General features: G+C 53.4%; 1 protein-coding gene across 9 annotated transcripts in view; it reads left to right on the top strand.

Annotated features, from left to right (window-relative positions):
* The window catches only part of RGS3 (regulator of G protein signaling 3), a gene marked incomplete at its 5' end in the record, with an annotated part of 121,755 nt that extends 110,900 nt beyond the window's left edge, over positions 1-10,855 (top strand). For 8 of the 9 annotated variants that reach the window (XM_080671390.1, XM_080671387.1, XM_080671396.1 and 5 more), the window contains 5 exons: positions 5,247-5,311; positions 7,892-7,993; positions 8,384-8,445; positions 8,993-9,159; positions 9,904-10,855. In XM_080671390.1, coding sequence (XP_080527516.1) covers positions 5,247-5,311; positions 7,892-7,993; positions 8,384-8,445; positions 8,993-9,159; positions 9,904-10,089 — 582 coding nt within the window. In that variant the 3' untranslated portion in view covers positions 10,090-10,855. Of the gene's footprint in view, positions 1-5,246; positions 5,312-7,258; positions 7,791-7,891; positions 7,994-8,383; positions 8,446-8,992; positions 9,160-9,903 lie in introns of those variants that run through there. The other variant, XM_080671389.1, reaches the window with a different exon arrangement.
* Positions 10,856-24,542: the final 13,687 nt, after the last annotated feature.

The following is a 24,542-nucleotide window of genomic DNA, read 5'->3' as shown; positions in this document are numbered from 1 at the left end:
GCTTTCCCGGGACGTCCACCTCCCTGGCTCCGGCCTGGCTTTCCTTCAGGCTAAGGAGTCAGACAGACCCTGTTCAAGTCTCAGCTCTGCCTCCTCCTGCCTGGTCCTGAGACCTTGGCCACGGGACGTCTTTCTCTGAGCTTCAGTCTTCCCTTATACACTGAAAAGACTTGAGTCTGCTGGGAGTTGTCCAGGGATTCAAGAAGGTTGCAGTATGTAGGTGCTCCGTGCCCATGGCACGGACCCTGGGGTGATGTGAGACCTAGGAGCACCCGACAGAGCAGGCTCGGCCTCCGGCGCGTCAGTGTGCTGACGTGTGGCTAAGCGGAGGCTGCCTAGAGCACAGAGCTGCCTGTCGCAGGGTGACAGTCCCTACGTTGACCCTCCCCCCACCGGTCATTCTGCCCTCTGGTGCACTGATTTCTACTGTGAGTGCGAGTGTCCGAATCAGACAGACCCAGACGTGGTCTGCCTGCCGTGGTCACCTTACTGATGGGCCTGCGGAGGTCCAGAGAGGAGACCCCTCACGGTTATCCCATGAGTCCTGCCCGGGCCTGCCTCCTTGTGCTGAGCTGAGCTGGCTCACAGTGCCCTCTGCTGCCAGACCTGGCTCTGCCGGCTGCTCCCTGGAGGCCAGGCTGGACAGATCCACAGGCCTGTGCCTACCTTTTTCCTGGGAGCCAGGGAAGCCCCGAGCTATCAGTGTCTGGGCGCAGGATGCTGCCATTGAACTGCACCATGTTCGGGCCTGGCCCAGGCCAGAGTCACAGGTCACTCATTGACAGCAAGGAGATGGGGCAGGGCGCCTCCCTGGCCATGCTTCCTTGTCCCTCCCCCAGCAGGGCACTGGCACGTGCAGAGGCTATCAGCGGAGGGGGCTCGCCCTGCCCCACTAAGTCTTAGGTTGCGGGTCAGACAAGAGGGCTCCTAGGATGCCTTCCAGCTCCGAGAGGTGATAACACCTTCCAGCCTCCTAGTTAAGAAAAGCCTAAGAGAAATGATTTCCTGTGTCTAAACAAATAGGTGTAGAGTTTAGGGTTCCATGGGGCCTGCCAGGCTGGGAAACCCGGGAGGCCCTGCTCACAGGCGCGCCCTCAGTCCTGGGTGGGCTCTGGAACTGGGCCCAAAACTCTCTGCTGCTTACCAGCTCTTAGAGCCCATGCAGGTAACAGAACTGCTCTGGGCCTCAGTTTTCCCCCTTGCAAACTGGGAGCAATAAGCAAATAGCTCTTAGAATTGTTGCAAAGATTAAATCAGGTAAAGTTAGGAACAGCCTGCATGTGCATGTACACACACGTCTTTGCGACCTTGATGGGCAGCGTTCTCAGGAAGGAGGCAGCATTTCCCCCGAGTCTTTCACTGAAAACATTCCAAATGTGCGCGCTCCTCACATTTGAATAGCACTTTCACTCTGCCTGGCACATAGTAAGCGCTCAACAAGTAACAGCAGTAGCGACAATCGCTAACAGTTACTGAGGACATCCACGGACAGCCGCTGCGCTTTGCACTTCACACGGGCTAACATTAATCCTTATAATAAGAGGTGGGTCTAATTATCCTCCTCCTCTTACAGGTAAAGAAACCAAGGTCCAGAAAAGGGACGTAGCTTGTCTGAGGCCTGTTAGCTGATAAACGACGGAGCTGGCGTTCAAATGCAGGCAGTTTAGCATCTTTACTGCTATGATTATAGTTCTAATTACAATAAAAAGTATATTATTCCAAGAGGCAGTGAGCTCTCAGTCCCTGGAGATGGCCGGGTGGGGCTGGGCAGGCCCCAGGGATTCCTGCCTGGAGTGAAGGGAGATGGTTCTGGGCTCAGCCCACCTCCGTTAGCCATTCATCAGGGAGGGTCACGTACTTAGAGATGGTGGGGAGCAGATGGGAAGGGGAGGCCCTGTGTACTGGGCCCTGGGCAGGCCTGGCTGCAGTTCCCATCGAGAGGAACCTTGGGAACTACTCTGGCTGCAAAGGAGAATCCTAACTTTTCATCTTAGTTTCTTCGCTTTCTGTCCCCCACCCCTTGGTGCCTGGGTTTTCCTGGCTACTTCGGGGGCCGACTCCCAGGGCCAGAGCTGCCTGGCCCCTCTGTCAGGGGGATTGGCTTGGCCGGTCCCTGCCGAAGATGACCCCTCTCCCGAAGATGACCCCCTCCCAGCAATGGAAGGAAGAGCCCATTTCCCAGCAGTGCAGAGGCTGGGGCTGGCGGGGCGGGTGGGAGTGGTCCCCAGGCCCATTGTGTGGTGCTGATAAAGTGCGGAAGCTGAGGTTAGAATGGGAGGAAGCCCAGCGCCTGGGCCCTTTCCCACGGGTGGGGGCTTCAGGCACTGCCTAGCCAGGCCAGCGTGACCACAGCTTGTATATTCAATGGGTGACAGTGGTAGCACCCACTGGGCAATGAACACAAGCAGCCTCTGGGTAGTGAGGACACACTGTGTGCCAAAGTTGGGCCGTGCGGGCCCAGACTTTTTCCTAGGGAATCTTCCGGCAGTGGGGTGTGTGGTCAGCCTCATGCCCTATGTTAGAACTAAAGAAGCTGAAGCTGAGAGGCTGGGAAACTTCTCCAAAGTCAGTGGAAAGAAGATCTATAGCCAGGTCTGGCTGCAAACCGAGCTCTGGAATCCCTCGTCACAGACAGGCGTGTGCCTGTGTGTGCACGTACACACTCGTGTTTACAGCCTTGGTGGGGCAGCGTTCTCAGGAAGGAGGCGGCATTTCCCCTGAGTCTTTCACTGAAAACATTCAAAACGTGCTCTGTCCTCGCCTTTGCGTAGCAGCATCCTCTGGCGGAGAAATACATGGTTTGAATTCAGATAGACCTAGATCCCTGCTGTCAGTTAAATGCTGGGTATCCTTGGCCAAGTGGCTTACCTTCTCGGAGCCTCTCTTTACTTTATGGATTTACTCTGAAGATGAATGAGATAGTATCTGAATAATGCCCATCCCAAGGTCTGGCCTATAGTACAAGCTCTATAAATGATGCCATACTTCACCTGTCCTTCATCTATCCATCCGTAGGTCTATCCATGCATGCATGCATGCATCCATCCATCCATGGGTGCATGCTTTACTGAGGCTGGTAGCTCCTCCTGCTGGATATCTCTGGATTATTTTTCTTCCCAGAATTAACACAGTATTTTAAGGCGTAGCCCACCATTATTTTACAAGTGAGGAAACTGAGACCCAGGGTGGGGCTCATGAGAAATCAGAGCTGAGAGCCACGCCCGGAGGCCTTCTGTCTTATCTTGGGACAGAGTGTCCATGCCCATCCTCTCTGAGCGCTGGGACAGAGTGTCCATGCCCATCCTCTCTGAGCGCTGGGACAGAGTGTCCATGCCCATCCTCTCTGAGCGCTGGCTCCTCTGCTGTCTCAGAGCATTTCCTGGGCTCCTGCTCTGGGTGGCACAGCTGGGGCTCTGGTTTCCCCTGGAGAAGGATAGGCAAGCATAGGCAGGGAGACAGAGGGAGGCCCCGGTAGAGATGGTGTGAGTCTAGAGTGGTCTGCAGGAGTGATGGACTAGGGGGAGGTGAAGACTGGGAGAAGAGGAGAGGGCATTCCAGGAAGAGGGCACAGCACTGGCAGAGGTAAGGAGATGGGGGTGGAATGGGTAGAATCTGTGGGCTGAAGTGGAGCCTGGGAGATTAAGTTGCAGGCCTTAAATCAAGCAGCAGGCACCTCAAGATGCATCTTTCCCAGCCTGCTTTCCCTCCCTCTCCATTCATTCATTCATTCATTCATTCAGTCAGTCAGTCAGTCATTCTAACACATATTTATTGGGTACTGTGCCCTAGGTCCGGTGAAGATTACCCAGACAGGTGCAGTCAGGCAGCGGCCTTGCTCATGGGAACTCACAGTCCAGTAGAGAAGACAGATTTGGAACAAGCCATTTTGGGTGTAGTGGGGATCTCAAAGGGAGTAAAGGAGGCACAACCTTGATCTAGGGGTCAGGGAGGGCCTCCCAGGTGAGGAGGCATTTAAGCATCTTTCCGGAGGTCTAGGTCTTTCCAGAGGCTGGGTCTTAGGAGGAGAAGGCATCCCCCATGGAAGGAATAGCATGTGCGAAGGCCCACAGGAAGGTACGAGACAAGTGAAGACATTCTGTTTGGTTGGGGGGGGCAGGTCAAGGAGGTTGCTGGAGCAGGAGTCAGGCTGGGGAGATCACTGGAGGAGTAGTAATGGATGTTAAAATGGAACTTTCTGCCCAGATCCTGAGATGATAGACCCTGCACATCATGTTATGGAGTTTGGATGTTTCCCCAAGGGTACTAGGGAGCCGTGGAGAGTTTTAAGGCAAGAGAAGTGTAATAATTCACTTTACACACTACCTAGCAGTCCCAGGTATCTTTCAAACGGCAGAATCCTGCGTTAGTCATTATGATTTCAATTTTGAAATTAAGGAATAGAGGCTTGCGGGAGGCAAAGACCAAAAAGCAGTTAACATATAAATACGAGAGGTCCTTCAGAAGGCTGATGGACTTTGATATTCAGCAAGGGCTGAGAATCAGCATTCTATTACCTGCTGCTGGCTGAATGGCTGAAGGCAATCCCCCAACCCAGTGGTAGGCAAACTGCGGCTCGCGAGTCCCATGCGGCTCGTGAGCCGCGGTTTGCCGCTCTGTTGACTAATGAGTTTGCCGACCACTGCCCTAACCTGATAATCCTTTATTGTTTACCAAACCTTACCATTGATGTCTGTTTGCTTCGTAAAGGGCAAATGTGTATCCTAGTAAATAAAAAGCTATGGGTCCAGACATTCAGGGAGCCATTCCACTAGAGAAGGGCCTCTGCCTGGTTCCCCCAATGCCTTCCAAATTTATATTTCTTATCTAGTATATCCATTTGCACATGGCCCCTTCTCCAGATTCTGAATCATTGCTGCAAAAGGTTGCGGCAGCGGCTCAGAGGAGGACAGCAATTGGCCCAGTCACACAGCAGAACCCCTGCTGAAGGGCTGGCTGAACCTCAAAGGGAGTATCTGCCTGCCGTGGTGTCTCTGCCTTCCTCTCAGCAAGCCCGGTCCTAAGTGCACAAGGAGGAGACCCTCGGGGGGAGGCTCGGCCAAGCCAGCTGCATTCCATGGACAGGCTGTTTCTAGTAGTGGGGTCTCCCTCCCTCGCCTGTTCTGTGGGGGGTGGGCACTTTGGAGGGGATTAGAGGAAGCAGTGTTGCAGGGGCTGTTGGATTCCCGAGTCTCCCTTTGCTCAGGCAGCAGCCTCTGGATTACAACCTATCTGTCTTTTCTCCGCAGATGAGTGGGCCCGACACGGTTGGGGACAATGACGAAGGCTCCCGGAAGAGAAAGAGCAAAAACCTGTATGTTGGAAAGATCCATGGCCCTCACCCTTGCACCCCTCTTCCTCCTCCAGGGGTACAGGTGGGGAGAAGGGGCTGCCCCCAGTCCTGCCCCAGACAGACACAGGGAACAGCAGGACCTTGGGCTTAGCAGTGGCCCCAGGGCGGGGTCACCAGGGTTCTGAGCTTCTGGCACTGCCCTCAGCATCTATGTAGTGTCAGGCAAGGTGCTGATTCAGTACCTGGAAGCCACCGGGACCCAAGCAGAGAAAGCCAGCCAGGTTGCCATTGCCCCGCCCCAGCCTTGGAAACAAGTAGTGGCTGAGAGACCTCACCAAGTTCTTTGTTGCCTCTGGGAAAGGCTGAACAGACAGTTGGTAAGGTTCCCCTTTCTCCTCTTTGCTCTTGAATAGCAACAGTCTCGGACATTGCCAGGAGGGGGCGCTGCTGGCCCAGATAGCGAATCCCATATTCCCTAAGCCTTTCTGGCCATGCTCAGGCTCCCTTACTCTTCCGTTTGGAGGTTTGTTAGAAGTGTCAGTTAACAGGGTGTGTGGAGAATCTCCTTGGGTCTCCTTTTCCCCCAGGCCGAGACCCTGGAGACTGCAGAGAATGACAGGGCGGGAAGTAAAGGGACCCATGGTGGCACCTGGAGGGGACTCCTCCTCTCCAGGTCCTGCAGTGCCCACCATCATGCACAAACTGGGCTTGGTGGGGAGAACAGGGATCTTTCCCAGATGCCTCCTGCAACCTTCTTCCCTTGCCTCGACCCTAGCTGGGCTCCCCGGCGGTAGAAACTCTCTTCCCCCAGCTCCCTTGCCCTCTCCAGTTTCCTGCAGCAGCTGCAGGCTTCTCTCTGCTGTTCCCTGTGGGCTCTGAGCCAGCAAGGAGCCCCTGAAGGTTGGGCTTCAGACAAGCACCCCCTCCCCACCGCCCCTCTGTGTACCCACCTGCACAGTGGGCCTGGAGCAGGGGCTCTCAGCACCAGGCTCAGGAAGCTGTGCTCTCTCACTCCCGGCCACCCCAGGGCTCTCTGTGGGCCCAGTCCTCACCCAGAGGGCTGCCAATCCCTGGATTCCTTGGCCTTATCTCATTGGCTTGGAACCTTCTAGAGCAGGGTCCCCATTCCTGGGCAGCTGCCCCAGACCCTCAGGTAGACATGTGGGCAGTTTTGCCCCTAGCACTGTGTGAAAGCCTTCTGTGCATCTTATCCTGGTCTTGAAACAACCCCAGCAGATAGATGTTAAGTCCCTTGGTCATTCATCCCTGTTTAACTGATGAGAAAATTTGACATGCAGAGAGGTTAGGTAACTTGACAAAAGGCGCACAGTGGGTTACTGCTGGAGCTGGGATTCGAACCCTGGGCTGTCTGGCTTCAAATTCTCACTCTTAACCTCCACCGGGTACCACTCCCCTCAAGTACAAGGGTGTCCTGCAGGTCCTAGTGCCATTTGAAGCTTGAATAACTTCAGAAGTAGAAATGCTACAGACTTACAAAACACTTTTGAAAGTTGAGTTTTTTACATTTCTTTTGCATGTATTTAGCTCTGTGATTTAGATCATACCTTTTAAATGTTTGCTTTCAGTCAGCATTTCTCATCTTTAATCAGAAAGTTGGAGATAAAAAATTAAAACAAAGAAAAACTTACTCAAAAATGTTTTAAAGACTAAATAATTGCACGTTCAAAAGATGTCTTTGAAAGTTTATAGGACTTGTACTTCTGAAGTTATTTAAGCTTAAAATTGTACTAAGACATTTGGCGCATCCTGCATGTTCGTGGATGGGGGTCTCCAAAGCCAGTGGCTGAGGTTGGGAGCTATTCTCTGGGGGAGAGGATCTAGAGAAAAGGCGGGGAGAGCAGGCGAACAGGAGCCTGAGGCATTTAACCCTTTGCTGCTAGCAGCTTCGCCCCGGGCTAAAATCTGCAGCCATGGGGGGAGTGGCAAAGCTAAAAATAGTTCTTGGCTAAAAATAGGCAGTCCTGCCACCCTGGTGTGCAGTTTCTCTCCTCCCCTCTTCCCTCCCGGCAATTTGCTGACTTGTTCTCTCCTTCCCCCAGCGCTGCTGTGGTAACGGGGGGAGGCCACTCACAAATAACTGGGCCTGGCTTCCTGCCTGGGCGGGCCCCAGAGGCCGCCCCTTGCAGACACAGCCCCTTTCACGGGCTCCCTCTCAGGGTTGGCCAGGAGGGATTTTTTTTTCTCCTCTCCGTCCTGGTCCCTCCCATTTCCTGGCTCCTCCTGTTTGAGTGCCAGCCCAGCCTATGCCTGGGAGTCCAGTAGTCCGGCTGGGATCCCAGCAAGCGCAGGCACGCTCCTCCACATCCTGCCCCGTTGCTGCCTGGCCTGCCTGCCGCTCAGGACAGAGCTTGGGGAGCAGGAGCCCCGAGTGCTCCCTGCAGACCTTCCCGGGCCCCAAGGTGGGGGGTTCTACGGAGATGCTCCGAGGCATGTACCTCACGCGCAACGGGAACCTACAGAGGCGGCACACGATGAAGGAGTAGGTGTCCCTTGCCCCAGCCCGTGGCCTTCCGACCCTGAATTTACAGGGTCTGAGTGTGCCTGGCTGACCGACCCCCCTTCTCTGCTTCCGCCCCCCAGAGCCAAGGACATGAAGAACAAGCTGGGCATCTTCAGGCGGCGGAACGAGTCCCCAGGGGCCCAGCCAACAGGCAAGGCAGACAAAGTGATGAAGTCATTCAAGTAGGTCCCCCCTGGAACCTTGGGACCCCTCAGGCACTCACTGTTTCCCTGGAGGGAGGACGGGGGAGAGGGGGAGCAGGGCTGGTGGTGGGGTTAAAGGGCAAGGGGTATGGAATCCAGCTCTGGGTGGGATGGAGGCTCAGATAGAGGGAGCCTGGTGCCTGCAAGCAGCAGCCCTCAGGGGATAGCTGCCCTGGGAAGGACAGCCAGGCAGGGGCGGGGGGCAGGGGAGGTAGAAGTGAAGCTGACCCCAAGAAAGGGGATGGACCCCTCCTGGACTCCCCAGTCAGGATCAGTCACTGCCTGGGCCAAGGGCGGCGAACAGAGGCTGCCCAGACCCAGCTGCCCCACTTTTCGGAGCCTCATGGTGCCCCTTCCCTCTGCCCTCAGGCCCACCTCGGAGGAAGCCCTCAAGTGGGGCGAGTCCTTGGAGAAGCTGCTGCTTCATAAATGTAAGTGGGGGCCAGTGGCCTGTTCCCCCTCCCTGGGTTCTCTCCCTCCCTCTCTCTTCTTCCTCTCCTAGACCAGAGCGGGAGCCTGATCCTGCAGAGGTAGCCTTTCCCTCTCTCCTGGGCCCTATGAGGTGTCCCTATTGTTGGGGAGACTGAGCCCGGGCTGAGGCCCTTGGTCTGGCCTTGAGCCGGCTCCGCCTGCCCCTCCCTGTCCCTGGGAGCTGGCACTGCCTGCTAGAGGCCGCTGGGACCTGTGTGCTCAGACCCATTTTCCCAGAATAACAAACAACATTTCCATGTACTGTGAAGGCTCACACTGGGCCAAATGTGGCGGTCCTCCTCTCCTGGGCTGGATCCCCTCGGATCCTCACAGGGCTGGTGATCCCCATTTTGCAGATGAGAAAACTGAGGCACAGGTGGGGAGACACCTGGCCAAGGCTCACAGAGGCCTTTACACCCTAATGTTCCCAGGAGGATAATCTGGGGGTGCTGAGGGGAGGAGAAGCTGGTTCTGCCTCTCACCCAGGGTCCGGACTTCTCCTCACAGATGGGTTAGCAGTGTTCCAGGCCTTCCTGCGCACCGAGTTTAGCGAGGAGAACCTGGAATTCTGGCTGGCATGCGAGGACTTTAAGAAGGTCAAGTCACAGTCCAAGATGGCAGCCAAGGCCAAGAAGATCTTTGCCGAGTACATCGCAATCCAGGCGTGCAAGGAGGTAAGGACTCCGTCTGGCCCTCAGCCCTGTCCCCGTGCCCCATGGCCTCTTAGTGATTGGGGGTAGCCGGATGCCCCCAGGAGGAGGTCAGGAAGGGGAGAGGGCAGGGTGATTCTCGGGGACCGTGTGTCCTGGGTGGAGAGGAAGCAAGCTGGGGGCCTCGGGAAGAACTGAATTCAGTTGATAACAAAAAATGGCCTCTTGCGATGCTAAGCCCTTTATGAATGGGCTCACGTCTGTAACCTGTGAAGTCGATTTTAATATTATCTTCACTTTTAAAATGAGGGACTGTCTTGGAGAGCCTAATCATAGCAGCTGACATCTATTGAGTGCTTACTGTGTACGCAGCCACAGGGGTGGTCTGTTGATTCGACCCCTATCTGTTTAACGCGGGTGATCTAGCTTAATTGGCACAACTCTCTGAAGAAGGTACTATTATTCCTAAGCGGTAGATAAGACAATTGAGGCTCCGAGTACTTAAGTGATTTGCTCAAAGCCACACACTTAGGTGTGGCGCTACTGGGATTTAAACCCGGCAGCCTGACCCTGGAGGTGGGTTTCAGGCCCTTCAGTAAGTGATGAGTTAAGACTTGAACTGCCCACCCGAGGGTCTCCACTCTGAACCTTGTGATGTGGAGGCGAGGGGCTTTGAGGTGAGAGGATGGATAGGTGCCACCCCCACCCCTGGGCCCCAGGGTCAGCCCCCTGCGGGCGGCCCTGACCATGCCGCCTGTGCCCCTGAAGGTAAACCTGGACTCGTACACACGGGAGCACACCAAGGACAACCTGCAGAGCGTCACGCGGGGCTGCTTCGACCTGGCGCAGAAGCGCATCTTCGGGCTCATGGAAAAGGACTCGTACCCACGCTTCCTCCGCTCGGACCTCTACCTGGACCTCGTTAACCAAAAGAAGATGAGTCCCCCACTTTAGGGGCCGCCAAGGTAGAGCTCAGCATTCACACCAGGAGGGCTGGGCTTCCTCCTACGCCTCCCTCTCCCCCACGACGGAGGGGGCAACCAAGCCCCCAGAGGCCACGTCTCCGGACAGACAGATGGACATTTGGACGAGAGGCTTGGACCAAGAGAGGCCCAGGCCGCTGGAGGAGAGAAGGACTGGCCCCATTGGGTCCCCACTGCCGCGGTACGAGGGGGCTCAAGGGCCCCGGCAGGTCAGGGGCCCTGGCTGAACCAGATCCGGAGCTGCTGCTCCCTGCTGCGGAGACCTCGCATTGACCAAGTTCCTTAAAGAACTGGCTGGTGGGGCAGGGGCATGGCCCGGGCTCCAGGGCTCTCCAGGGGCCACTGGGGCTCGCGCAGACCCCGCCTTGAGTTCTATTTATTTAAACAGTAGTAGGATGCTTGACACGTCTTCCTGTAATAGGAAACGGTTGCCTCATCAGTTTTCCTAATTTACAAGTGCAATATTTTAACCAACGCCTTGTGAAAAGCCACCTTGCAGAAAAGGTGGGCGTCATTTTCCAGGTTCAGGGGATGTGCTGGTCCCAGGCGCCAGTGGCAGGCAGCTGGGCCTTCTGGACTGATGAGGCCTGGAGGAGCGGGCCATACAGTCTGCCCTCGCCCAGAAATCCAGCGCCCTCGAGGAAGGAGGTCCCTGAGGGGCCCTGGGAAAGCATGACACCCTCATACCACACAGCAGCCAAGTTCTGGAGCAAATAAAAGGCCTGTGTTAGTTCTTGTTTTTGACCCTTTCTGTGTGTTCCCGGTTTTGAGGTTTCCCAGGGTGACTGGGGCTGGGAGGGTTGGTCGTTGGCCTGCTGGTCCAGCTTCTCCTCCTTTCTAGCCATCACCTGCCTCCCATCCTGGAGCCATAGACACCACACAGTGGTGAGGGCTGCTCCGTGACCACCTTTGCCTATGTGACCGGCTCTGCCATGCTCATTCCGCTTCTCTTCTCTGCAAGCCTGGGAGGAGGGGGTTATCCCCGTTTTGCAGATGAGGAGACTTGTTCAAGGTCACACAGCAGGCCAGTGGCAGAGACAGGGTTCAGTCTAAGCCCAATTGGCTGAAAAGCTCTGGATCTCCTGTCTTCTGCCAGCCACAGGATGGAGTCTGGCCTTGGTCACCAACTGGCCATGTGACCTTCAGCAAGTTCCTTCACTTCTCTGCCCTGCCACACCCTGGGATTCTGGTGGAACTTTCAGGTGCCACAGGGCTGGTTGGTGGAGGTGGATGGGCCAGAATCTTTGGCAGAGCAGCAGTGCAGAGAGGCCTTTAGGACAAGGAAGAGCTGGGGAGGTGACAGGGAGGAGGGCTCATAGAGTCCCTCTGTGGCCCTGGGGAAGGCTTCCCCCACTGTGCCTAACAGGAGATGCAAATTTAGGAAAGGCCTGGTGAACAGCCACAGTTCAGGGGAGGCCCTGGCCCACGTTCCTGGAGGGTGGAAGACGGCCTGCAATCCAAGCCAAGCTGATGCCAAAGCTTTCCCTGATGCCCACACATACAGGCTGCCAGGGTCTCGGGCAGGGGCCAGGACACGGCCTGTGGGTGGGGACTGGCTCAGCTGGGCTGACTTAAATCGGGACAGAATTGGTTGGTGTAAGAGGGGCTGGACCCCTCTCCTTGGATCTCATTCCCTGACTGGTGTCCTGGGTTCAAGTCTGCCCACTGGGCTCTTGGAGATGCAAAGGACATGGGGCTGTGCACGCTTCCCCCTGCTTTCCCCCGCTGGTCTCCCTGGGCAAGGCCACCCCGATAAGGGGAGCATCAGAAATGGTGGTCTCAAGGCTTAACCTGGGGCCAGGCATCCAGTAGGTGCTCAATACATGTTATAGTCTTTCCCTTAGCACAGGAATGTGAGCTCTTCCAGGAATGGGCTGGGTCTCCTTCCAGGCACCAGACCTGGCCAGTGAGCCGTGCATGGCTGTGTCATGGTGGAGGGCAGCTGCCAGTGCCTCGGTGAGGCAGGAAGGGCAGGGAGCAAGTGCATCTTCTGCTTGGAGGAGACACTCAGCCCATAGGAGACTCCCCTTTTCTTAATTCCAGGGATGTAGCCCTCCTCCAGGCCCTCTACCTTCCCACCCCAAATTGCCATGGAAACCAGAGTCCAGGAGAACAGAGTCAGGCAGATGGAATTCCCATTTCAGAAGGGCCCACTGCCTGGTTTCCATTACTCACACCGGGACCCCTGGCCTCAGAGGGGCTTTGGCTATGCCAAGCTTCTGGAAAGCAGACTGGAAAAGTGGCTGGGTCCTGCCCTGAGCTCCTGGGGCGGGTCTTGGGGACAGCCTTTACCCCCATAGACCTCAGTCCCCCAGTCCCCTCACCTGTTCAGTGTCGTTTGGCCTGGTCCCCATTTTTTTTTTTTCACATGTGAGGAAAGAGCAGGTTTCTTGGTCTCTGCCTGGCAATCCCAGGCTGGTCAGTGTGGGTTCCGAGAGCTGTGTGGTCAGTATGTCCAGCTCTCTCCTCATCCCACAGGTGGGAAGACGGAGCTGGAGGGAGGGAAGCAGCACCCAGTGAGGTGAGAGGCCCAGAGTCCGGAGTCAGGCTCTGGGATTCAGCTTCTGGCTCCACCTCTGACTACTAGCTGCAAATCTGTGAATCAATCACATAACCCCTCGCTTTGCCTCCGTTTTCTCATCTGTGAATTGTGCATATTGACCCTACCCCAGAGCTGTGATGCCTGAGCAAGGTCATTCCTGCGGCAAGTTTAGCCCAGTACCTGGCACAGGGCGATGCTCCTTCAGTAGGAGCTGCTGTTAGCAAGGGCATTATTCAGGTTCGGGGGGCGGGGCAAAGCTTCTTCTCCACCTGCCCAGCCCGTGCTCTGCCCTTATTAAAGAGGACAGGGGGCCTTTAGTCCCAGACCCCAGAACCCTGTCCTTCAGGAACAATTTTGCTGGAGGACAAAGTCAGCCCGTCCAGGGACTAAGTCAGAACAGTCTGTCCCCGGGCCACTGCCCAGTCTTGGCCTAGTTGGGCGCATTTGGGGTCAGCTGGCAAGTAGGGTGCGAAAGGTGGAAAGGGGAGAGGGCACAGCAGCGCTGCCTGGCTAGGTGCCAGTGGGTAGAGATTCAGTATTGGCCTGCCTGTGCCAACTTCAGCTGACTTCTTGCTGGTGAGCACTCTTGGCCTCTTGGTCTGGTTTGGGACATATATGGCCTCCCAGACGCTTCCTCGGGTCCAAACTGCTGCCTGGTGCTTGGGTCCCTTCTTGGGTTTCTGCTTGCCTCCCTCCCGTAGCAGGGAGCTCATTATCTCCAGGAGCAGCTCAGGAGGGCCCAGCAGCCTCGAGGGAGTTCTAAAGTTCTTTGCCTGTGAAGTGAGGATCCTGGGGTGAGGGTGGGGGGGCAATGGTGGCAGGTCAGCCTGATTGCTCAGCCTTCGCTCCTCCCTGGTCCCCTCCCTTTCACCAGACTTCTCTGAGCTCCCTACCCTCACCTCCCTGCCTTGCTCTCCAGTCCCTTTGCTTACTCTCCCCTCTGGGTCCCTCCCACAGATATCCTACCCTAGCCAGCCTCCAATTCACCTCTCTTCCCAAAGCCTCCCCCAGGCCCTCCCCTGCCTCTTCCTCAGAGCTCTCAGAACCTCAAGCAATAGCCCCTGGGCCTCAGAGGAGCACTCCTGTGCTTATAATCAGCAACATCTGGGAAACATCTGGCTCTGCCTGTCCTCTCCCTGGCTGGGCAGGCCTGCCGGAGGGAAGGAGATACCCTGGGCCCCAGCCACTGAGGAGTCCTTTTTTTGGGTTGGAGAAGGGGGATGAGGAAGAGCTGTGGGGCTGATCAGGGCCTGCTCAGCCTGGATGGGAGCGAGGGCGTGGCTGGGTGGGGGAGGGCAGGGACAGGTGGCAGATACAAAATAATAGCTATGGTCACACACCTCAAGGGCACTGTAAGCCTTATCGCCACCCGTCCTTGGAGAAGGTCTGAACATTGTGTTCACTTTACAAACGAGGAAGGTAAGGGTCAGAGAGACTGGACAAGTATGGCGTGATGGAGCAGGGTGTGGGACCCGGATCCCTAACTTCCAGGCAGCCTCACCTCCAGCCAGTCTGAGGTTGAGTGGCTTGGATGGGGGTTCTTACCACAGGCTCCCCTGGGCTTGAGGGCAGAGCTTTTCTAAGTTGGGCCAAGGAATGGCGGGAGCTGAGGTGTGTAGAGAGACTTGGTCCTGAGCTGACTCTCAGTTCTCAGTATAGCTCTCTGATAGGCTGCCGACTTCTCTGCGCCTCAGTCATCTCCTGTATAAAGTGGGAGTAATGATCCACCTGGACTCACATGGACTCAGTGAGATAATAAATATATGTCAACCCTTAGCACAGGGCCAGCCACAGATGGGGCGCCCCACATGGGGGAGTGGAGGGAGCGTGGGGCTGTGACTGACTGATCCACGAGGTGAGGTCAGGCCGAGCCCCAAGCAGCTGCACAGGAGGAAGCCGCCTCCACATCGGCCTCACAGTCAGTTTCTGAGAAGAGATGGCCAGTGACTCAATGACAAGGGCAGGGCCCCAGAGGGTGCGGTTGGGCCCCTGGCTCCACGTGGGCCCGGCAGGGTCCTACCTGCCAGTTTCAGGAGCAACTGAATAGCACCCACACCGCCGGCCAGCTGGCCTGCCCGGAGATCTGTCCCAAACCCTCCTGTGACCTTGGATGAGGGCCCTCCCTCTTCCTGTTGGTTTCTTCTGGAAAACAAGGAGAATCAAACTTTTCCTCTGGTCTGAGGACCTTCTGAAGGGGCACATGGTGCTTTGTGTGGTGTGAGGGGCTGGGATCCAGGCCGTGTGTGTGTGTGTGTGTGTGTGTGTGTGTGTGTGTGAGTGTGTGTGCGTGCGCACATGAGTTGTTAGGACTCTAAAAAACGGAGCTTAGCCATGTCCCCAGAGGACTAGGCACCGACTTGGATGGAGCTGCCTATTTACCACTTGCCCCGAGTCTCCATGGTTCACCCCCTGTCCCTTGGGGGTCTGCCCTCCAGGTCCTCCAGCCAGGCTTCGAGGAGGAAGGATCTGCTGGTTTTTACACACTCCTTCCCTTGAGGTAAAGTCCTCACCCCACCTGACCTCCGTCACACACACGGCATCACTGAACCCAGGACAGAGCAGCCCCGGAGTCAGGGGGAGACTCAGTGTGCACCCTGGGAAAGATAAAAATATAAAGGGGATGGAAAAGGCAAAGCTGATGTGCCCTCCACCTCGCTCCCCCAATAGTGACATCTGACACAATTATGGCACACTGTCAAACCCAGAGTCCGACAGTGGATGGGATTTGTCACTCGATCACATGTGTAGATTATGGAACCACTTTCCCAGTCAAGATGCAGACCTCTTTCTCAGAAAAGATCTCCCTTGATACTTTTTTATAGGCACATCCACCCTCCACCCCCACCATTCCTAAGCCCTGAATCCTCTCCACATCGATATCATTTTGTCATTTTAAGAATGATATGTGAAGGGAACCAGGCAGGACGTGACCTTATGAGATTGTCTCTCTTCACTCGTCATCATGACCTTGAGATCCACTCAAGCTGTGTCTATCGATAGTTCCATCCTGTCTCTTTCCCAGTCACGTTCCGTTCCGTGGTGGGGATGTGCGACAGGTGGTTTCACTATTCACCTACTGAGGGGCATTTTGGTTGTTTCTGGTTCTTGGCTGTTACATACAAAGCTGCGATGAACAATTGTGTGGCGAGTTTTGTGTGGACACAGTTTTCATATCTCTGGGGAAAATGTCCAGGAGTGCAATTGCTGGGTGGTATGGTAAGTAGAGGTTCAATGTTTAAGAAACTGCCAGAGTCCCTGTATCATCAGAGACCCAGCTCTCTGCAACCTGGCCAGCATTTAAAGTTGCCCGTATGTTTTATTTTAGCTGTTGTAATAGGTGCGAGTTGAGAGCTCTTCCAGGTCTTAATTTGCATTTTCCTGATGGCCAGTGATAGTGGACACCTTTTCATTTATTTGCCGCCTGTATCTCCTCTTTGGCGAAATGTCTCTGCATGTCTTTTGCCCATTTTCCAATTAGAGCATTTGCCTTTTTACTGTTGAGTTTGAGTGCACTTCATATATTCTACACAGGAACCCTTTGTCAGCCATGTGATTTGCGAATCATTTCTCTCCGTCTGGAGCTTGTCTCTTCATCCTCCTAATGTGTCTTTTGCAAAGTAAATGCTTTTCAATTTTGATCAAGTCCAATTTATTATTTTTTATTTTACAGATCATGTCTAACGACTTTTTACCAATCCTTGGGTACTAAAGATTTTCTCCTGTGTTTTCTTCTAATAGTTTTATAGTTTTCCATTTAAGTCTATGGTCCCTTTTGAGTTAATTCTTGTGTAAGATGTAAGGTTTAGGTTCTTTTTTTTTTTTTAATAAAGATATCCAATTGCTCTAGCACCATTTGTTGAAAAGACTGTCCTTCATCCATTGAATTGTTTTTTTAAGCCAGCTTTATTGAGATGTAACCACACAGCATACAATTTACCTGTATAAAGTATACAACTCAATGGTTTTTAGTATATTCACAAAATTGTACAACCCTCACCACAATCAATTTTAGAACATTTTCACCATCTCCTAAAATACCTCCATACCAATTAGTAATCACTCCCTTCTCTATACCCCAACCTTCCCATCCTTGGGCAATGATTAATCTACTTTTCTGTCTTAGATTTGCCTAGTGTGGGCATTTCATGTAAATGGAATCATAAAATATGTGGTCTTTTGTGGCTTCTTGCACTCGGCATAATGTTTTCATCGTGTTGTAGCATGTGTCAGTACTTCATTTTTTTAATTGCCTGATAATATTCCATTGTATATATCCTATTTCAATACCACATAATATACCACATTTTATTCATCCAATACATTAGTTGATGGGTCTTTGTGTTGTTTCTACTTTGGGGCTATTATGAATAATGTTGTTATAAATATTCATGTACAAGCTTTTGTGTGGACATATATTTTCATTTCTCGTGGGTATTTACTTAGGTGTGGAATTTCTGAGTCATAAACACTCTGTTTCCATTTTTGGGGAACTGCCAAACCCACACCATTTGACATTCAGTGTGTGAGGGTTCTAGTCTCTCCGCATCTTTGCCAATACTTGTTATAATGCCTTTCCTTTTCATCATGTTCATCCTAGTGCAGGTAAAGTGTTATTGAATTGCTTTTGCACCTTTGTCAAAAATCAGTGGCCATACTTGTATGGGTCTATTTCTAGATTCTCTATTCCACAGATCTAAGTTTCTCTCCCTCTACCAAAGCCTCACAGTCTTGATTACTGTAGCTGTAGAATAAGTCTTAAAATTAGGCAGAGTGATTCTTCCCACTGTACTTTTTTTAAAAAAAATTGTTTTAACCATTGTAGTTTTTTAGCCTTTCTGTGTAAATTTTAGAATAATCTTGCCTAACTGGCAAGAAGTCTTCCTGAGGTCTTGATACTAAATCCCATTGTGTTGGGATAATCTTGCCTAATCTACAGAGTCCTGAGAGTAACTGCATTGTATTTCAATTTGTGGAGAACTGGTATCTTTACTATGCTGAGTCTTTCATTCATGAGCATGGTATGTCTTTCCATTTGTTTAGATCTTGTATTTCTTTCATCAGCACTTTGCAGTTTTCCGCATACAAGTTTTATTTTGTTGGATTTACACCTAAGTCTCTCTTTCTTTAGTGATTGTAAATGACATTCTATTTTTAATTTCAGTTTCCACCTGTTCATTGCTAGCACAGAAATTCACTGGGTTTTTGTGCATTGATCTTGTAGTTGTGACCTGGCTGAGCTCAGTAGTTCTAGAAGTTTTTTTGTAGATGCCTGGAATTTTTCTATGTAATTAATTGTGTCTTCTGCAAGTAGGTATAGTTTTAAGTTTTCATTTCTGGTCTGTATATCATTTATTTCCCTCTCTTGCCTTATTGGGCTTCCGTCTTTCATCAACAAGTGCTATATTACCTGTTGGTTGTTTTCTAGATGTTATTTATTTATTTAGGAACTATTTTATTTATATAGCATGCTTATTTATATGTTTATATTTACATAAACATTTACACAGGAAATTTCCTTTTTATTATAGGATGATGCCCTTGATTCCTAATTTTCTGACAATTTTTATCATAAGTGGGTGTTGAATTATTTTTTAAAATATATTTTTGTTGATTTCAGAGAGAAAGGGAGAGAGAGATGGAAACATTAATGATGAGAAAGAATCATTCTCAACTGCCTCCTGCACGCCCCCCCAACTGGGGATTGAGCCTGCCCAGGAATTGAACCGTGACCTCCTGGTTCATAGGTCGACACTCAACCATTGAGCCATTAGGCGGGTGTTGAATTTTGTTAAATTCTTTTTTGCATCAATTAATATGGTCATAGGACTTTTCTTGTTTAGCCTGTAAATACAGTGGGTTACATTGATTGGCTTTCAAGTACTGAGCCAGTCTTGCCTTCCTGGAATAAGCTACCTTTGGGTAATGGTGTGTAAGATTTTAATATGTTTCTGAATTCTATTTCTGAATTCTATTTCTTAATATTTTGTTAAGAAGTTTTACATCATTTACATGAGGAATATTAGTCTATAGTTTTGTGGGGATTTTTTGTGTGTTTTAAAAAATATATCCTCACCCGAGGATATTTTTCCATTGATTTTTAGGGTGAGGGAAAGATAAAGAGTAACATCAATGTGAGAGAAACACATTGATTGGTTGCCTTCTACATGTGCCCCGACCAGGGCCCGGGCCTGGGAGGAGCCTGCAACTGAAGTATGTGCCCTTGACCGGAATTGAACCCAGGACCCTTAGGTCCACAGGCCGATGCTCTATCCACTGAACCAAACCAGCTAGGGTCAGTCTATAGTTTTTGTGTACTTTGTTTGATTTCAGTATCAAGGTAATACTGCTTCCTAAAATGAATGGGAAAGTGATCCCTCTTCTATTTTCTGGAAGAGATTGTGTAGAATTGGTGTCAATTTTTCTTTCAGATGCAAGTGTATTTTAAGCCTCTGTTTGAAACTTGTCTGCTAATATTCCATTGGCCAAAACAAGTCACATGGCTATGCCCAAGCTCAATGGTGGAAAGGATGGTCTACCTCCAACAGGCAGAACTACAAGCTCACAAGGCAACTGGCATGGGTGCTGAAGGGGTGAACAGAGGCACCAAGGAGGGAATCACAGAGGCCTTGGGCGCTCACCTCTGGGGTGTATGTCACCCAAACTATGCTCTTCACTGCAAGCACCCACAGACTAGCACGAGCTGGGCCCTCCTGGAGCCCATGTCTGCCTGATTGCACCCCCACCCGCCTCCCGCCAGTGTACAAATGACACAAGATTTTCCTTACAGAACAAGTAGTGATCAAATTCCCAGGCTCGGAGTTTAAAAAATAGGGTTTAATCTACTCAATTGGTTGATTCCCATTTTCCCAACCAGCCTTCCTGTGGGTGACCACTGTGTTTGTGTCCATGCGAGATTCAGAGAAGGACGGACTCTGGCCCCTGAAGGCCTCTACAGCCGCCTTATCCCCACGCTCATCTCTGCCCTGTCCCCACCTCACCGCGCCTGAGCTACACCCGTTTGCACCCCGGAGCCTTTGTGCATCCCCCTGGAACTTCCCGTCACTTCTTCACTTGCCCATCTCTTCTTTAACCTTTGAGACTCAGCTCAGGGGCTGTGTCCTCAAAAACCCTCTGCTGCTGTCCCAAGTCTAGAGGGGGGCCCTGCCCTAACTGTCCCAGCACTGTGCTCAGGTGACTCAGGCCTGGAGTTGCCTCTTCACTTGTCTGCTTCGCCCCTGGACTGTGAGCCCTTCAAGGGCTGACACTGTGTAGCCATCTGGGCCGCCAGCACCGAAGGCTGACCTTGGCATTCACAGCCCACGGGCAGAGCCTCTGGGTTCTGCCCAATGTGTCTCTGGTGAGCAGCCCCCTCCTGAGGCCTGGAGGGAGGGACCTGCTGAAGGTGCCTCTCCATCCTCACCTGCTCTCAGCTCCTCCCCCAGGGCTGTGACTACTCCTCAGAGGCCCTGGCAGTAAAGGTGGCCATGGGACCCGCCCAGGCAAGGTGTGGCCTGGAAGGTCAGCACCTCCTTGCCTGCCATTCAGGGCCCTGCTCAGCTGAGCCCGAGCTTCCCTGAAGGCTCCCTGTGTGCTACCAAATAGGCTTCCCACAGCCTCTTGTTGTTCTGTTTGGCCACATCCCTCATCCCTTTGCTTCTGCTGTTCATGCCTCCGGGGATGCCTTTCCTTGTTTCTCTTTGCTGTGCCGATGACAGCCTGTTCTAGGCCCTTCCTCCCGACCCACCACAGGCCGAGTCCGAAAGCCTGCACCCAGGCTCTGCCTGCAGGGAATTACAGCTGGCCTCGAAGCCTCGAATTTTCCACTAAATGTTTTGCGGGTGTGAGTTTGGACTCTCCCCTGAGGATGACCTGGGAGCTGGCCAAGTTGGACTTCCTCCATAGTAGTGGCCAGGAAGACTGGAGCAGCTCCTGACCCCTGGAGCCAGATAAGCAGCTGGACCCCAACAGCCTGGCGTGGTGAGGGGTGGGGGGCTATTTTTAGAGGCTGGTTCCCAGCAGGCCTGGCCTGGTTCGGGCCTGGAGGGAGAACAATGGGCCATTGAGCCTGCTCCAGCCCTGCACCCTGGGAGGCCTGCTGGAGGGCAATGACAGTGTGTGTGTGTGTGTGTGTGTGTGTGTGTGTGTGTGTGTGTGTATTGGGGACCCGGGCTAGTGCTCAGAGGCAGGGGGGCCAAGGTGCCCAGCCCCCATGCCCACCAGCAGGAAAAGCTCCCGTCTGGAGCCCTTTGTCAGACTTCCTGTGGGGCCAGGTGCTGGGATTCCAGAAGCCTGTCTTCATTCGCAGCAGCACTACCACCATTTCTCGAGCCCTTTCCGTGGGCCTGACACCGCGCTAAGCACCGCGTGTCCTGTCTCATATTTATCAGCCTCATTGTACAGATGTGGAAACGGAGGCCCCGGCTCAGAGAGGTCGGTAACTTGCTCACACACAGCAAACGAGAGGAGCCGTCGGGATTCACACCCACATCCTCTCTGTCTCCTTCCAAGCCCAGCCTTTCCCTCTCAGGTCCTCCTGGGCCCCGTGGGCTTTGGTCTCTCCTCCCTCACGGCTCTGACTCCGGGAGTGACCTTGGACACGTTATTTGCCTTCCCTGTGCCTGCTGGGCTGTGGCTCACTCATCTGTAAAAGGCAGGCTCGCCTTTCCGGGCTGTTGAGGGGGGACGCAGAGGCCAGGTCGGGGAGGGGTAAGGAGCAGGGGTAGGTAGGGGGATGTGTGTTGTCAGTTTTCCCCTTTCCAGCATGTGATGGTTTAAAGAGCCAATGAACCAAAATTCTGTTTATCCTGGAAGGTGTTTGTCCAGGCACTGAATACGGTCTGAGCCTCTCTGGGTGGGGAGGGTCCGAGGCTCCGAGGAATGGACAGCTCAGATCTGTCCAGTGCCTTCTGGGAATTCACAGTCTGAAAGGGGGGACAGGCCCATGAATAGGCGATGAGGCTCAAGGAAGAGACGCACACGAGCACCTGTGTTAGTTCCTTGGCGGCCACAGACCCGGTGGCTTAAATACAGAAACGTGTTTTGTCACAGCTGTGGAGGCTGGAAGTCCACGGTGTGGGCAGTTGTTTCTCCTGAGTTCTCTCTCCTTGGCTTACAGGTGGCCTCTGTGTCCTATGTCTTCATATCGTCTTCTCTTGGTGTGCATCAGTGTCTGAATTTGCTCTCAAAAGGGCACCAGTCCTATTGGATTCAGCCCACCCTCCCCCGCCCCCAATGACCGTGTTTTAATGTAACTACCTCTTTAGAGGCCCAAATGCCGTCACATTCTGAAGTACTGGGGGTTAGGACCTCGTTGTATGACTCTGGGGGGACAGGACTCCATCCAGAGCGCTGGCTATTGAAAAAAACGGACAGCCACTGCGCTTGCATGTTGGCAGAGACTGGATCTGTCTCGTGAGGCCCTTCCTGAGTCTCCCAGGAGTCAGCCAGACACAGTTCTCCACCAGAACATGAGAGGGGAGGGACTCTGAGAGAGGAGAGGAGGGGTTTTCAGAACACTCCCAGAGGCCAGGTTCCCACCCCCTCGCCGCCCCCAACACACACAGCTAGTGAGAGATTATCTGGGTGAGGGATGGCTGGCAAATTTCTAAGAATTGCACTGACTCTGAACATCAACTTGTTTTGTGCTCAGCCCTGGAACTGCTCTCTGGCATCTCCAGAACAGCAGTAGACTCTGTTCTCCAAATTAATTCTGCATTGCAAGGCCTTTGCTGCGGGGGCGGGGGCGGGGGGGGATTGTTTCCAGAATGGAACCAATGGGCCCCTGGGGCAGAGGACAGGCTAGGGGTTGGAGCAAGGAGGGCCGATGGGCAGACATAAGTCCCACTGAAATCCACAGGACCTGGGGGAGACACGCCAGGCCTGTGGTAGGGACTGGAGTTCTCATCCAGACAGGACAGCAATGGCAGGAGGGTTTGGGGACACCAGGCAACCATACTTGGGAAGATGGTGCCGACACTGGCCTGGAGGGGTGGGTACCAAGGCAGGCTTCCTGGAGGAGGTAAAGGTTAAGGTGTGAGTCAGAGATGCCAGAGGAGACAATGGCATTCCAAGCAAAGGATCCTGGTGAAGGCTTCCTGCAGAAGCCTGGTGTCTCTGCAGACTGGCTCACAGCTTGCTGACCAGTCTCCTATGTGCCAGGCCCCAGGTTTAGCTCGTCCCACAGGTCATGAAAGCACGTGGTCTTGGGTAAACATAAGCCCCACGGGCCATAGCTGGTGTGAGGGGTGCAAGGTGAAGAGGTGCAGGAGAGACCATAGGGCGTGCTGGCCAGCCCAAGAGGGAACTGGAGTGCTCAGGCACAGACTAAGGACTCTATGGCTAAGGAGTGGAGCCAAGAGAGGCAGTGAGTAGGGGAGACCCAGGTGTGATGTCCCCAGGGAGGGAGGTGCCTGATGGCCTTTCTCGGTGTTGGGCAGACATGGAGCGATGGGACCACAGAACTGTGTGAGGCAGGTGGGAGGTCACGGAGTCTCCAGGCCAGGCGGTTGGTGTGGCTGCCGGTGGCATCTTGGCGAATGGTCCTCATGTTCCAGAGAGTGCTTGGTGGTGGCTTCCAAGAACTGCTGTTACTTTCTGCCCTGCAGCTTCTGTGCGGGCAGGAGGGGAGGGGCCTCGGGACAGTCAAGCCCTGCTTGTCACTTGTGCTGACTAAGACACACATCCATCAAGCGCCTCCCCGTGCCAGGCTTGTGCCAAGTACTTTGCACACCCGCTGTGGTGCCCCGCTGTCCCAGGAGGCAGCTGTTGTCATCCCCATTCACAGAGGAGGCTCAGGGAAGGAGCAAAACCTGTCTCCGGGCTGGGAAGGCCTTGAACCTGCACTTTGCTGCCAGAAAAGAAGCCAGGCTGCCTCAGTTTCCAAGAAGCAGGGGGTGAACTTTTAGCAGCCCTTGCTGCCTGGGGGTAGAGAGGTTACATGGGTAAGAGGGTGCCAGGCTGAGATGGGCAGGAGAAAGACCCATATCCCTGCTGTGTCCTCTTCCATCCACTGCCCACCCTGCCTGGTTCCCCCTCTGATAAAATGAGGCAGCGATGTCCCCTTGGTGAGGGGGTACAGGAGGGAAGTGAGGCCATGTCTGCAGATGGCCCAGGCCCCTGAGTGCCAGCTCTGGGCACTGCCGTGGGGACTGCTGTGGTCTTTGCTGTTGGTGCTGCCTTGCCACTTCCTGGCTTGCTGGCTCTTTGGCACTGAGACAGCCCGCCCTGGGGAGGCGGAAGGGGGCTTCTGTGGGTAACACGGGGCCACATGCTTTTCGGAACTTCCTCTCTGTCACCTGCAGCTCTTTGGGGTGGGGATGTAGGACTGGGTGTCACCACAGGAAAGTCCAGTTCTGACGTTAGGGGTAAGGTCTGGGGGCGCAGGTTCAGGCAGTGGCCCCTTTCCCTTCCACTGCCTTCTGTTTCTGTTGTGATTTCCCCAACAGTTTGCCCTGAAAAGATCTCAAATAGGTGCCACTTTGAAGAGCATGCCAGGGGAAGAAGGGACCCCTTCCCAACACAGCCTCCCTTCCAGACGTACACAGCATGCGTCAACTATCCACAATGCACACAGCATGCATTCAACACACACAACACACAGACACACCCCACCCACAGAGACACCTCAGATACATCTCACACATGCACACAAACCATACCACATACATACAATACACATAAACATGCAAACACACAACACATAGTAGACAGTCTCCACACACGCAGATCATATTCACACGCTTTACACACACACACGCACACGCACACACTTTACACACACACACTCACGCAAACGCACACACACACACTCACACGCACACACACACTCACGCACGCACACACGCACACACACACCAGCAGAACTCTGGTGCATTTAGCCTCTT

Source organism: Plecotus auritus (genome assembly GCF_963455305.1).
Source record: "Plecotus auritus genome assembly, chromosome: 5".
Lineage (NCBI taxonomy): Eukaryota > Metazoa > Chordata > Mammalia > Chiroptera > Vespertilionidae > Plecotus > Plecotus auritus.
This window is presented reverse-complemented; position numbering and strand designations above follow the sequence as displayed.